We start from the raw sequence: 13,562 nt of genomic DNA on the forward strand, positions 1-13,562 counted from the left end.
CCTTCCTTCCTTCCTTCCTTCCTTCCTTCCTTCCTTCCTTCCTTCCTTCCTTCCTTCCTGAGAGCATCAGCACGGTAGGGGCAGAGAGGGAGGGAGAGAGAGAATCCCAAGCACTGCAGAGCCTGAAGCAGGGCTCAATCCCATGAACCGAGAGATCATGACCTGAGCCAAAACTAAGAGTTGGATGCTTAACTAACTGAGCCACCCAGGTACCCCTGAGGAACTGAGTTTTTTTTTTTTTGTTTTTTTTTTAAGTTTATTCATCTATTTTGAGAGGGAAAGCATGAGTCGGGGAGGAACAGAGAAGGAGAGAGAAAGCATCCCAAGCAGGCTCCACACTGTCAACATGGAGCCAGACACAGGGCTCGAACCCACAAACCTTGAGATCATGACCAGAGCTGAAGTTGGACGCTTAACTGACCGAGCCACCCAGGCGCCCCTGGTGTAAAATTAATCTTGAATAGCCACACATGGCTAGTAGCCACTGTATGCAGCAGCAGAGTTCTAGAAGAAAACTTCAGAGACTACAGGGTGTTATCAGGGTGATATGGGTACAGCAGCCAGCACTCAGTGGGTGCACTGTCGGTGCTGCCTGTATCTGTGGCTGGAAACTGCAGGACATTGGTTTCTGCATTCAGCAAATGGTTACTGAGTACCTACTGTATGCTGGCCCCCAGATCAGCCTCTGTGCCCGTGGAGCTTAGGGGCTCCTGGGGGAAACCAGGTGCTGTCCCAGCTGTGACTCTCCTTTCCTGTCAACCACCTTCCAGTGTCACACTTCTGTCTCTTTGCTCCAGTTCTTCCCCTGTCTGGGACGCCTTTGGTCAACCTTTGCTCCTAACCTCCATTCATTCTGTAACAGACAGGAGCAGTGGCCTCCTCCAGGAGGCTTTCCACGGCTTTGCTCCTGCACTCTGGTGCTATCTGTCCCCCGCAGGTCCTCACAGAGCACCCTGGAAGCAGAGGAGGCCTGACAGGGAGGGGTTGGGGAGTGGTAGCATCACAGGGCTGGGCTGTGCAGGATCTCAGGGCTGCACAGGAAGCGACTGGTGAAGGATGGTGGTGAAGGCAACCTTAGCCAAGACAGCATAAAGCCCAAAGGTAAGGAAGAGCTTGGTGTTCAGATGGAGCATAGATGTCACCCGTGTGGAGAACACAGGTGACATTGCTCGGGGCAGGCTGGACAGGCTAGCCTGGCAGGCTTCCTGGAGGAGGCAGTGCCTCACTGGGGAAAGCTGAGGCATTTCCGTGTATGTTTGCCCTGCCCAGGACCCCTCTGGACACCAGACTGTCCTGGGGACGACCTTCTTCACACTTGCTGTGTTTGTGGTTCTCTACGTGCTGGTTTATGTTGAGTGCCTCGTCCGGCGGTGGCTCAGGGCCTCGGCGCTGCTCATCTGGGTCTGCCTTATGATGCTGGGCTATGTGCTGGTATTCGACTCATGGATAAAGACAACCCACATGGGGGCACAGGTAACAGGGTGGGGGGACCCTGGTGTCCCCAGGGGCTGGATGCAACCACCCAGCTGTGCACCCAGAAACTCGTGCCTGCATTCAGTGTGCTGGCCTTGGGCCTTCCTCCTGCCACGGGCCATGGGTCTGTGACATAGGGTGGGCCCCGGGCTGATCTTGGGCCCCTGTCAGCTCTCTGAGCTGGAGAGATGGCTGAACTGGGAAGAGTGTCCCTGTGAATGTCTGGCTGGAGCATTGCAGGCAGACCCTCATTTGGTTGGAAATGACACAACTCCAGCTCAGAGAGGCAGAAAGGCACAAACGGGCCCATGTGCCAGGAAAGGCTGGGGGCGCCAGTCCCGGGGCTCCAGCGGGATGGCCGGGTCCCAATTGCCCTCTGTTCTGTTTTCCCCTGTGCCATTTCATTCCCAGGCGGGCCATCCCCAGGTTGGGCTGATCTGCTGGGGGCGGCCAGTGAGCCGACCCTGCCCCAGCCTTTTGCCAATCACCATTCCTGTGGAGGGAGAGCCCCGGCAGTGGGTGCCAGGCGGGAATTCCCTCGACCATGAGGGCCTGAGTCTGACTCCTGGGGAGGCCTGGCCTCGGCCCCAGATCATAAATCAGCTCATAGGAAGTGATGGATACTGTTGTCTGGGTCTGACCCAGAAGCAGAATTCAGCTTTTTCTCGTTCTATTGCAAGTCTGTCACTGTCCCTCACCACTGGGAGGGGAAGGGGCCGCCCTGGGGGCTCAGGATTCGGGTTTTGGGGGCCATCCCCAGAAGAATAGAGACTGCAGGGGCCCTGATGTCAGCTCGGTCTGGGGCTGTGTCCTGGGGCGGGGGCGGTGGGGCCAGTCCCTGAGCCTCACGATTCCCTGCCCCCAGGTGCCCTTCTTCCTCTTCATTGTGTTCGTGGTGTACACGCTGCTGCCCTTCAGCATGCAGGGGGCCGTCGTGGCGGGGGCAGTCTCCAGCATCTCCCACCTCCTCGTGATCGGGGCTCTGATGGAGGCCTTCACGACGCCCAGTGTCCATGCAGGGCTGCAGGTGAGGTGTGCACAGGGGCCCAGGAGTGGGGCAGGTGGAGGCAGGGGCTGTGGTTTGGTCCCGAGGGCGGCGGAGACCTGTGTGGGCGAGTTGGTCCTGAGGCCTCAGCACCCTGTTTTGCAGACAGATGGCCTCCAGGCTAGGCTTTCCCTCAGTCGGCTGGGGAAGCCGGCCCCCTGGGCAGGGCCATGCCCTGTGGCCTTTTTTTGCTGGCCTGTGGTGCCCCTGACGATCCGGCCCTCCTTCTCCAGTCCAGCTGTGTAGCTCAGCGTCACCTGCAGAGTCCCGTGCTGACAGGGCTGGGAGCATATCCCTGGGCACCCTGTCTTGTGTCTTTGCACTGAGTGAAACATTCACAGTTAGTGGTGGCCAGCAGAGGTATTTTCCTCTGACCAGGCCTGGTGTCAGCTCTGGGAGACAGAAGCCAGAGCTCTGGGCACCTGTCAGGATGCCATGCCTTCTGTGACTGTCCTCTGGGCCGAGCTGAGATGATGCCTTTCTGCTTCCCTGGTCTCGGGGTCCCCAGCCTGAGACCTGGTCTAATCATCACAGTAACTCTAGAGGACCAGCACCTGTCTGGGCCTCAGTTTCCCTGCCTGTCTGGGAAGGGTGCCAGCCCGAGTGGGACAAAAGTCCGAGAATGGGGTTGGGGTGCCATCACTAGCCTGCTGAGGGGGCTGGTAGCCCGAGGGCACAGGCCAAGCCATATACTGAGCCTGCCCTCCGCCTGCCCTCAGCTGCTGGCCAACGCTGTCATCTTCCTGTGTGGGAATCTCACGGGCGCCTTCCACAAGCACCAGATGCAGGACGCCTCCCGAGACCTCTTCACCTATACCGTCAAGTGCATCCAGATCCGTCGTAAACTGCGCGTCAAGAAGCGTCAGCAGGTGTGGACCCCGCCTCCCCCTAGAGCCACAGCCCGGTCCTCCCCGGCCCTGCCTGGCTGTCTCCCAGGCCCCACGCCCTGTGTCCTTTCTCGGTGGATGTCAGACACTCACTGAACAGTGTGAGCATGGGCCGCATGACTGGACACCCATGCAAGCTTCGCCCCTGGGGGTTGCTGGGGACACGGGAGGCTGGTGGCAGGACACAGGCCAGCGGAGATGGAGGGTGCGCCAGGCAAAGCAGGAAGGAACGTAGAGAAAACAGAGGCCAGTCACCTAGGCTGGGGCCTCAAGCCCCCCTGCCTGTCCTCTACCGGTGCTCAGGAGAACCTGCTGCTGTCGGTGCTGCCCGCCCACATCTCCATGGGCATGAAGCTGGCCATCATCGAGCGGCTCAAGGAGCGCGGGGACCGCCGCTACATGCCCGACAACAACTTCCACAGCCTGTACGTCAAGCGGCACCAGAACGTCAGGTGGGTCCCACAAGGGGTTTGGGGGAGGTGAATCTGAGCTCAGTCTCCCCATTTGTCTCCCCAGGGGGTCGGATCAGACCAGATTGGTGTCGGGAGAGATCCAGTAGCCCCCTAAAATTGTAAAGCTCTGCACATAAGTGGGGCCTTTAGGAAGAGAGGGGTCCTTCCAGGTGGTCCGCAAGGGGGCACAGGCCCCCTAAAAAGAGGCGAAGTCCCCTGGTCCTGACAGCCGTCTTTGGCAGATTCACAGCGGCTCCAGAATCTTATTTGAATGCATCAACCTCAGTGAGGTTGTCTGTGAGCTGGTCTGGAACTCACGGACTTCGAGCTGGGAGATCTGGTGCAAACTGAAGCTCTGGCTTCGAAGCGGGCCTTAACCAGAGCCTCAGTTTGCTCATCTGTGGAATGGGAGCCCTACAAGGGTAGTGTGTATGTGTCGAGTGTCGGGTGTGGAGCTCGGCTTGAGGGAGCACAGAGTCTCGTCTCACCAGCAGGCTTCGCTCTGAAGTCTGTGCAAAGGTGGGGAGGGAGGAGGGCATTCTGAGGCACCTGTGAGAGCACCATCCTGTGGTCTGCAGTGATGGGGGCCTGGGGATGACAGTTCTCGATGGCCCTGTGACTCTGGGGCTTGCTGCGTTTTGCCTTAATACTAAGCCTCTGGAACGTTAATTCCTCTTTATGGCCCCGAGCTTCTCTCCTGTCCCTACGGAGGCTGAGGAGTGGCCGGGGTGATTGGGCTCAGGGCTGGCGGGTGCTCAGGGGCTTCCAGGGACCTGGCTCTGACCCTCCGGCTGCACCCCTGCCCCCAGCATCCTCTATGCGGACATCGTGGGCTTCACGCGGCTGGCCAGCGACTGCTCCCCCAAAGAGTTGGTGGTGATGCTGAACGAGCTCTTCGGCAAGTTCGACCAGATCGCCAAGGTGAGCCCGCGGGCCTTTGTGCTGCCCCTCTTGTCCCCACGGGTGGCATGTGCCCAGTGCTGTGCTGACATGGGTGTGCGGAGGCCTGAATCGTAGCATTCAGTCAGCAAACACTTCCAAGGGCTCTGCGGTGGCAGCCAGAATCCTGTCCCCAGAGTGTGAGGTCAGGGGGGAGACTGCCAGTACACGTTGGGGGATGCACAGGGGCTCAGGAGGGCTGCCTGGAGGAGGAGATGGCTCTATCTCACCGCATGAGGGCATCAGAAGCAGGCCTCCCCAGGGAGCTTGGGAGGCCTTTGCAAAATGCTGGGCCTCACCCACAGGGTGCCTTCTGACAAGATCCCTGGTGAACCGTGTGCACGTTAGAGTTTGAGGAACCTAAAAAGAGAACCTGAAGAGGAAAAGCAATGGTTCTGGGCAGAGGGAACAGCATGTGCAAAAGGTTGGAATAAAAGGAAGCCTCTGGGGGCCCTTGAAGTGAACGGACTTCAAGGGTGAAGTGTGAGTGGACAGAAGATGAGGGAGACGAAGCCCCAGGGTCAGACATGCAAGGACCTAGGGCTGAGATGAGGAGAACTTGATCCGAGGACCCTGGGGAATGTGGCAGGTGCCAGAGTGGGGGTGGGCATTGGGTGAGGAGGGTCTCCCAGGTACAGCTGAGCAGGGAGAGGTCTGGAGACTAAGCAGGGCTGGGCTGGGCTATCACTGTTCACCTTCACGAGCAGCACTGGGACTGGGGGAGGGGGGCAGGGAACAGACATTTGTGGGTCGGGGGATCGTGTGTGTGTGTGTGTGTGTGTGTGTGTGTGTGTGTGTACTGTTACTTGTTAATTTACCGAATGGTCCCGAGACCTGCCGAGTGGCAGCCTTGAGCTCAAGTGGGGGCCTTGGGCCTGCCCTCAGATTGCTCCCAGCCTATATGCTATGTGCTTTGAAGAGGGGCGCAGGGAGCTGGGGGGCCTGGGGAGCAGCTGGGCCAGCTTCCGGTGAAGACGGGCTTAGTGGTGACCACTAAGGAGAGACCCAAGTGTTAACACTGAAGGCCGAGGCTGTCTATGCTGGCTGCACACCTGAATTAGGTTGAAAGGTTAAATAAAATGCTAGCACCTGTGCCCACACTTGGGAGAGATTTTAAGAGCCTCCCGGGTGACTCTGTGTGTGGAGAACCAGTGGTGTGGACCCTGATGGGAGGTGAGTTCGGGCCCCGCAGCAGGAGGACTTTTTCATGGTCAGAGCTGCTCTGTTCTAGGAGGGACTGGCCCCCCAGGAGTGGCCTCTGTCTTAGAGAATGACCACCACGAGGGGTGGCTGAACTACTGGAGGACACTACTGGCCAGGGGTGCCCTGGAGCACTGTCCCTCGGGGTATTGTGGACTGAGTGACTCAGAGAGCCTGTCTAGTCTGGAGCCTTCCTTCAGGAGCCTCCTTCCTTCATGACATCTCTTAAACCAGCAGTTGGGAGTTCCCAGTAGATGGGCCATATGTGGGCCAAAGGTCTGGGTTTCCAGTCCTTTGTGGCCTTCTGTGGCAGGCGCAGGAGGCAGGTCCTTTGTACAGATGGGGAGAGGGACGCCTTCCTGCTGGAGCGTCTAGTTCCTGGGCAGGGCTGGTCCCAGACTTCTGTCCTATCAGCAGATTCCAGATCCGTACCCTCTTTCTGAGAGCCAGGGCCGACCCTCCCAGAGGTACCTGCACCACATCTGGGCTCAGGACCCCACCACCCCCAACATACACAACTTCGCTGGTTTCTTTTTTATCGTCTAATTTTTTTTTAAATGTTTTATTTATTTTTGAGAGAGAGAGAGAGAGAGAGAGACAGAGTGCGAGCGGGGGAAGGGCAGAGAGAGAGGGAGACACAGAATCCAAGGCAGGCTCCAGGCTCCGAGCTGATGGCACAGAGCCCGACGCAGGCTGACGAACCGTGAATCATGACCTGAGCTGAAGTCGACACTCAACGGACTGAGCCACCCAGGGGCCCCTAACTTCCCTGGTTTCTAAGTGTCAGGGTGGGGCATCAGCCTGGGGGATGTGGGCTCCCCTAAGTCCCTGACGGACAGCCCAGCTCCAGAGGGCAGCACTGTGCTTGTCTGGGGCGGAGATGAGGGTGGCTGGAGCCCTGAGCCCGAGTCTCCAGGCTGGGCCTCCAGGGCCTCTCCAAGGTTCCTGCTGCTTTCTAGAAAAGCCACTGTCTTCCCATCCCTTGGCAGCCAGGGCCCAGCAGGAAACAACTTGCACTCACTCAAATGAGGTCATTGGAAGAAGGTTTAGTAAAGGGACTGCTCATAAAGGCGTGGCTGGTACAGGGACTGAATGGGAGGGATGGTGCCCTACCTGGTCACTGAGGCTGGGCATGGGAGGGGACGGGCACCAGATCTGGAGGCCGAGGACACCTGTGTTCCAGGAGGTTAGCCAGCCTTTAGCCCTCCATTTTCTCCTTAGCACTTTCACCGCTGGATGTCTAGTTTAGTGTCTAACTGCCGCTAGTGTGTGAGCCCCACGTTGTGGGGAGTTTTGTCTGTTTTGCTCCCTGTGTGTTCCAGTGCCTGGGGTGGGGCAGGGAGCTCACGGACATTTCAGCATTGCATGACCGGATGAAGCAAAGACAGTGCCTCTCCCAGAGGCACTCAGGTGGCCATCCCTGGTAATACCCGCTCTGGCCCCTGATGCTTGCTTAGGGGTTCCCTCTGGAGAGTCCTCCGTATCCCCAGTCCTTTTGTCAGGCCCAGAAGCGGCTACTGGTGGCTGGTACCCCAGAGGAAGCGTCTGGCCACGAAGGAGTCTGGCTCACTCTGGAGAGTATGGGGAGGCGCCTGGCACGTGTGGACCCCAGCTCTTAGCCATCTGCCGACCAGACCCCTGCTTGCCTTGCCCTGCAGGCCAATGAGTGTATGCGGATCAAGATCCTGGGCGACTGCTATTACTGTGTGTCGGGCCTGCCCGTATCCCTGCCCACCCATGCCCGGAACTGTGTGAAGATGGGGCTGGACATGTGTGAGGCCATTAAGTAGGTACCATGGGCGGAACCGGGGCACTGGGTCCTGCTTCCCAACGCGCGGTAGGGAATGCACTGGAACCACTTTGCAGTTGAGGAAACCGAGGCTCGGGGCGAAAGTGGCTCGCCTGGGTCCCTCAGCAGCCCTGGCTGGGATGGGGTGACTGGACTGCTCTGCCCAGGCAGGTGCGAGAGGCCACAGGTGTGGACATCAGCATGCGTGTGGGCATCCACTCAGGGAACGTGCTGTGTGGTGTCATTGGGCTGCGCAAGTGGCAGTATGACGTGTGGTCCCACGACGTGTCTCTGGCCAACAGGATGGAGGCGGCTGGAGTCCCTGGGTGAGGCGCAGCGGGACGGTGGCGGGGTCAGAGGCCGTGGGCCAACTCTGGGTTGGGGGCTTAGGGTGGGGTCAGAGATGGGAGCAGTGACCTCGCGTTGGGGGAGCCAGTCCGGGCTCTGGCCTGCTCGGCCCCGCCCATGGTGCACCCCCCCCCCCCCCCCCCCGGCGGACGCCAGCCTCCTCTGGGCCCTGCTGCTCTGACTCGTGTCTCCCCCAGCCGGGTGCACATCACAGAGGCCACGCTGAACCACCTGGACAAGGCGTATGAGGTGGAGGACGGGCACGGGCAGCAGCGGGACCCCCACCTGAAGGAGATGAACATCCACACCTACCTGGTCATCGACCCCCGGGTATGAGGGCTCAGAAGAAGCAGCCGGGCGGGAGGGCCTCGCTCAGGAGACCCTGGGAGCCGGGGCTGTGCGGGGGAGAGGGTCCACACCCTGGGGGAAGATCCCCATGGAGGGGAGAGTGCTTTTCTCTTCCAGGCTGTGGAGACGTGGGGTAGCAGCCTGCCCAGGGTAGGAGTGAGCTCCCCGTCACGGAGTACATTCTAGGCTCCAGTGCCTCTGGGCCTCAGTGTTCTTGTCTGTGCCATTGGAATAACAGCAGTGTCTACCTCAGGAGGAGGAGGAGCTAGTCTGAATGAGGCCCTCACCTTAAAGGGGCACCTCATAAACGTCCCAGAAATGATAGTCGCTGTTACTTTATTTTCTGGGGGGTTGTCACTAATTTCCTCGATTTTGAAAAGACACATTTTTAAAATGTGCTTTGGCTGAGTCAGGAAAGTGGGACTAGGCAGGAGCCTAGGGTTCTGCCCCCCAGTGGCCGCCTAACTGGCTGGTGCCGTCACTTGCTGGGGGGTGGGGGGACCCCACTTTCCTCAGGACCCCGTGGCGGGGGTAGCTGCTGGGCTGCCGTAAGGTCGGTAGGCCCTGGCCCTGCCCTGCGCCCACACAGGCCTTCTTTCCTGCCACGGGAGGCCCGCTCGTCTGGCGGCCTCGGTGAATCATCCTTGGGACTTGCTCAAGAATGTCAGCCCCGACAGGCTCTTTCCAGCTCCCTCTCTCTCTAGCCTTGGCCATCCTCAGAGCTGGCCCGACAGTCTGTGGGGGAGCAGAGGGCCGGCCTGTGAGCCTCCCCAGGCCCCAGGGGTGCCCTCCTGCTCCTCAGGGATGGGAACTGCTCAGCAGAGTCTCCTCCCCTAATGTGGGCCATGGGTGCTGAGTGAGCTTCTGGGGAAACTCTTTCCGGGTACCCGGGGCTGTCATAGAATACAGTGTGGCCCCTCACCCTGTACCCCACAGCTCTGGGCCCCACCCTCTTCCACCCACCCCGTCCCTCCCTCCTGAGAGCCCTTCAGCCCCTGTCCCTCCACTGCCAGGCTCTTTGTACCCCAGGACCCTTGCCACTGCTGCTGTGTCTGCCCACAGCCCTCTTCGCTCTGCGGACTCAGATGCTCCCGTCTGTTTGTCGTCTTTGCTTATTTACTGTCTGCGTGAGCTGCACGTGGGCCACCTTGGGGCAGAGGGGCCCCTCTTCTCCAGGCTGCAGTCCCTGCACCTTGAGTGCTTCCCGACAGTGGAGCAGGTGCTCGGAGAGCCTGTGAGCCGATGAAGCAGAGCCCTGGTCCTGCAGGCCAGCGGTGGGCACGGCCCCACCGGGCCGCCGCCTCAGCCAGGCAACCACGGGGCTCCTAGGTGAGCTTGAGTTTCACATAAACAGCGAAGAAGAAGTTTTTAATTTTTTTTTTTTTTTATTTTTGGGACAGAGAGAGACAGAGCATGAACGGGGGAGGGGCAGAGAGAGAGGGAGACACAGAATCGGAAACGGGCTCCAGGCTCCGAGCCGTCGGCCCAGAGCCTGACGCGGGGCTCGAACTCACGGACCGCGAGATCGTGACCTGGCTGAAGTCGGACGCTTAACCGACTGCGCCACCCAGGCGCCCCTAGAAGAAGTTTTTAGCATGAGCGTGTTTTGGGCAGGATCTCACGGGGCATCCGACATTTTCCCCAGCAGCCCTGCCTTCCCCCATCTTGGTTGAATGTCATTCATTCACAGAGTTGAAAATGCAGAGGGCACGAAGGGGGTGTTGTGGACAGTCGCCCTCACATCCTGTGTGCAGCTGGCATGTCCCCGCTAAAGGGGACCGGCGTGGTTGAGATTCTTGAGTTCCTTGCACAGACAGGTCTGTGCACATGTAAATAGACTGAGAGACGGTCATCTGCCCTTGCCAAGCCCAGGGTAGCGTGCCCCACCCTGTTGCTTTCTTCACCTGATGACATATTTTGGAGACGTGTCCTTGTGTGTGCACAGAGGCCACCACACGCAAGCTCAGGGTCGTCTCCTGTTGTGGACGCGGAGGCCCTTTCCCATCTTGGGCCTCTGTGGGCTCTGACACCGTTTCTTAGGTGTGAGGACCCCTGGGGGACAAGTGTCCAGAGGTGGCAGGTGGGGTCACCTGTGGGCTGCTGAAGGTCACAAGTGACCTCCCCGTTCGAGCTGACGGATCTTTATTTTTCTCTTTAAACAAATTTTTTTTAATGTTTATTTTTGAGAGAGACAGATGTGAGCGGGGGAGGGGCAGAGAGAGAGGGAGACACAGAATCGGAAGCAGGCTCCGGGCTCTGAGCAAGCGGTCAGCACAGAGCCCGACGCGGGGCCCGAACACGTGAACCGCGAGATCGTGACCTGAGCCGAAGTCGGACACTTAAGCCATTGAGCCACCCAGGCGCCCCTGAGCTGATGGATCTTTATAGACATTTATTTCTTGGGGAGCCCAGGTGTCTGGAAAGTGCTAGCGACCCTGAATTTGAGCAGCCGGGTGCTGTGTGGGTAGAGTTACCCACCGGTGGAGGGGAGACAGAGAACGTGGCCTCCCCTGACCCCGGGGCAGGCCGCTCTCTGCAGGGCACAGCACATTCTCTGGACCCCAAAACTCTTCACAGAGGCTGGACTCCAGCTGTTCCTTCCGGTGGGGCAGACGGACATTTCTCAGGGTTTAAAAATGTTTCTATCCCGAAAGGAGGCTAGAAGTTTCCAGGCAAGCCGCCACCTGTGGCTTAGCGAGTGTTTGTGGCTATAGGTGCTGGTCCATGTGGGTGTTTGCAGGGACCCAAGGAGACAGGGACTCTTGGAAGGCAGGAACCTTCACAGGGTAGGGGACTTGCAGATGACCCAAGTTTGTCTTTGGTGGCCTTGACGCTCTCGCTCTTCTCTAGTCCTGCCAACCCTCCCCAGCAGGGAGGGGTCCCCAGCTGTCGTTCCTTGTGGGGGAAGGGGGCCATGGAGAGGCAGGGCCTGGCTAAGACACCCCGGGCCTGCCGCGGCCACGGCGGGCACATGGCAAGTAACGGTCCCTGCTGTGGCGTGGGGGCCACATGAGGGGAATGCCCTGGAATGCTGCCCCAAGGGGTGGGGCTGGCCCCTTGTTGGCCGGCGCTCTGTCTCTCAGGTTCCTGGCCCACAGTCCTCTTCCTGCAGCTGTTCCTTCAGGAAGGACATGTGCCGGCCACATGTGGGTGGCAGGGTAGGTGGCCAGTGGCTTTCCTGGGCACTGTCTCCCCAGGGTGTCTCTGCGGGGAGAGGCCAGTGGGCTTTCAGGCCCCGAGGACAGTGGCTCCACAGAGCTTCACGGGCCCAGTGGGGCCTTAGGGCTTAGGACTTTAACGCGATCTTTCCCTGGGGACACGGGGGAAGGCTCTGAGGGGCTGTGCACAGTTGTGTGTGACCCCCAGTGTCCTGCCCGCCTGGGAAGGACAGGGCTGGAGCCGGGACCTGCCCTGCAGCCCAGCCGAAGAGGGTCCTGGGCCGCAGCCAGTCCCCAAGGAGATTGCAGACCTGTAGCGTTTCTGTCGTTTTCTCTTTCCACCAGCCTGGCCAGCGCTCTGGGCAGCATTCAGTGTCGGGCTGGGGGAGGGGAGGTTGGGCAGGATCCGGACAGTGGCCCCTTCCTGGGCTGAGGGGAGGGGACTGGACAGGCCGTGTCCGTGTCTGCCCGCAGAGCCAGCAGCCGCCCCCGCCCAGCCAGCACCTCCCCAAGCCCAAGGGGGATGTGGCCCTGAAGATGCGGGCGTCCGTGCGCATGACCCGCTACCTCGAGTCCTGGGGGGCCGCACGGCCCTTTGCACACCTCAACCACCGCGAGAGCGTGAGCAGCAACGAGACCCCTATCCCCAACGGACGGAGGCCCAAGGTAGGACCCTCCCTCCCAGACTGCTCCGCACCTGCCCCGAGGATCCGAGAGTGCGGGAGATGATAGACCCAGTCTTGGGACAGACTTAGGGGTCCTGCTTTGCAGAATAACTTCCTCTCTCCCTTCTCTTCCAGGCCATTCCCCTGCGGCGCCACCGGGCCCCTGACAGGTACATGCACTGTGCCCTCCTCTCTGTCAACCTGTGGCCTCTTTTCCTGGCCAAATCCTGCCCCCGTCACCTCCTCCAGGCAGGCTGCCTTGACCATCCTCTGTCCAGGAGGGCAACCCTGACCATGGAGTTTGCCATGGCTTGGCTCAAAGTGTTTCTAGGAATCAGAACTTTACAATAATAGAGTTGTGTACCCACCCCGCGGTCAGGTCGGTGGGGTTGGTGTGAGGGACCCGTGTGTGTTTAGCGGAAGAGGCCTTAGCCTGGGGGCCGAGGTCTGTCCTTTGCTTCTTATTGAGCTTCTGGCCAGCTGGGTGATGCTGTCTGGTGTGGGGTCTCTGCTTGCCCTCTCTGGGCCTCAGTGGGACCTTCCTGTGTCCCTGGGGCCTCTGGCAGGCATCTGGGGACCCATCCGGGTGAGCCCTCTCGTCTACACTCCTGCCTTTGGGCAAGTTGTGGTCCTGGGGTGATGCAGTTGTGGGTTTCCGGGTTTCCTATCCAGGAGTGCATCCCCCAAGGGGAGGTCTGAGGACGACTCATACGACGAGGAGATCCTCTCGGCCATCGAGGGGCTTAGCTCCACGAGGTGAGACTCTGAGGCCTCTCCTTGTCCTGTCCCCCTCGGATGGGGGTTCCCCATTTGGCCAGGCCCACCCTGCGCCCTGGTGTCTGGTGGCCCAGCTCCAGTTGTGTCCACGGTGGCTCCTTCGCCTCCTGCGGGTGGGCCCCGTCTCCTCCCCCATCTCCTCCCAAGGGTGGGGCCCCCTAGTCCCCCGGGCCAGATCTCACGGCCTGTGTCTGCCACCCCCCAGGCCCTGCTGCTCCAAGTCTGATGACTTCTACACCTTTGGGTCCATCTTCCTGGAGAAGGGCTTTGAGCGAGAGGTGAGGGCCCCCGAGCAGCCCCAGGAACGAGGGCTCCAAGGCCTGGGGGTGGGGGGTTGCGGAGGTGAAGGCTGTGGGACAGCCAACATTCCCACGTCTGTTCAGGGAGGGTGGTGGGGAGTCACCCCGGCTGGCTGTGGGGGTGGGGCGGGCCCAGTCTGGCTCTGTTTGGACTCTCTTCCTGCTGGCTCACCCCTGACATG

General features: G+C 60.0%; 1 protein-coding gene across 4 annotated transcripts in view; it reads left to right on the forward strand.

Moving 5' to 3' along the window:
• Nucleotides 1-13,562, forward strand: part of ADCY7 (adenylate cyclase 7) — a 45,140-nt gene that overhangs the window by 20,636 nt on the left and 10,942 nt on the right. For all 4 annotated transcript variants that reach the window (XM_049621219.1, XM_049621221.1, XM_049621217.1 and 1 more), the window contains 12 exons: nt 1,270-1,473; nt 2,339-2,500; nt 3,238-3,387; nt 3,709-3,857; nt 4,667-4,778; nt 7,655-7,782; nt 7,953-8,111; nt 8,331-8,463; nt 12,114-12,305; nt 12,440-12,474; nt 12,977-13,060; nt 13,287-13,359. In XM_049621219.1, coding sequence (XP_049477176.1) covers nt 1,270-1,473; nt 2,339-2,500; nt 3,238-3,387; nt 3,709-3,857; nt 4,667-4,778; nt 7,655-7,782; nt 7,953-8,111; nt 8,331-8,463; nt 12,114-12,305; nt 12,440-12,474; nt 12,977-13,060; nt 13,287-13,359 — 1,581 coding nt within the window. The remainder of the gene's footprint in view (nt 1-1,269; nt 1,474-2,338; nt 2,501-3,237; nt 3,388-3,708; nt 3,858-4,666; nt 4,779-7,654; nt 7,783-7,952; nt 8,112-8,330; nt 8,464-12,113; nt 12,306-12,439; nt 12,475-12,976; nt 13,061-13,286; nt 13,360-13,562) is intronic.

The sequence above is a fragment of the Panthera uncia genome (assembly GCF_023721935.1).
Source record: "Panthera uncia isolate 11264 chromosome E2 unlocalized genomic scaffold, Puncia_PCG_1.0 HiC_scaffold_19, whole genome shotgun sequence".
In the NCBI taxonomy this organism is placed as follows: domain Eukaryota; kingdom Metazoa; phylum Chordata; class Mammalia; order Carnivora; family Felidae; genus Panthera; species Panthera uncia.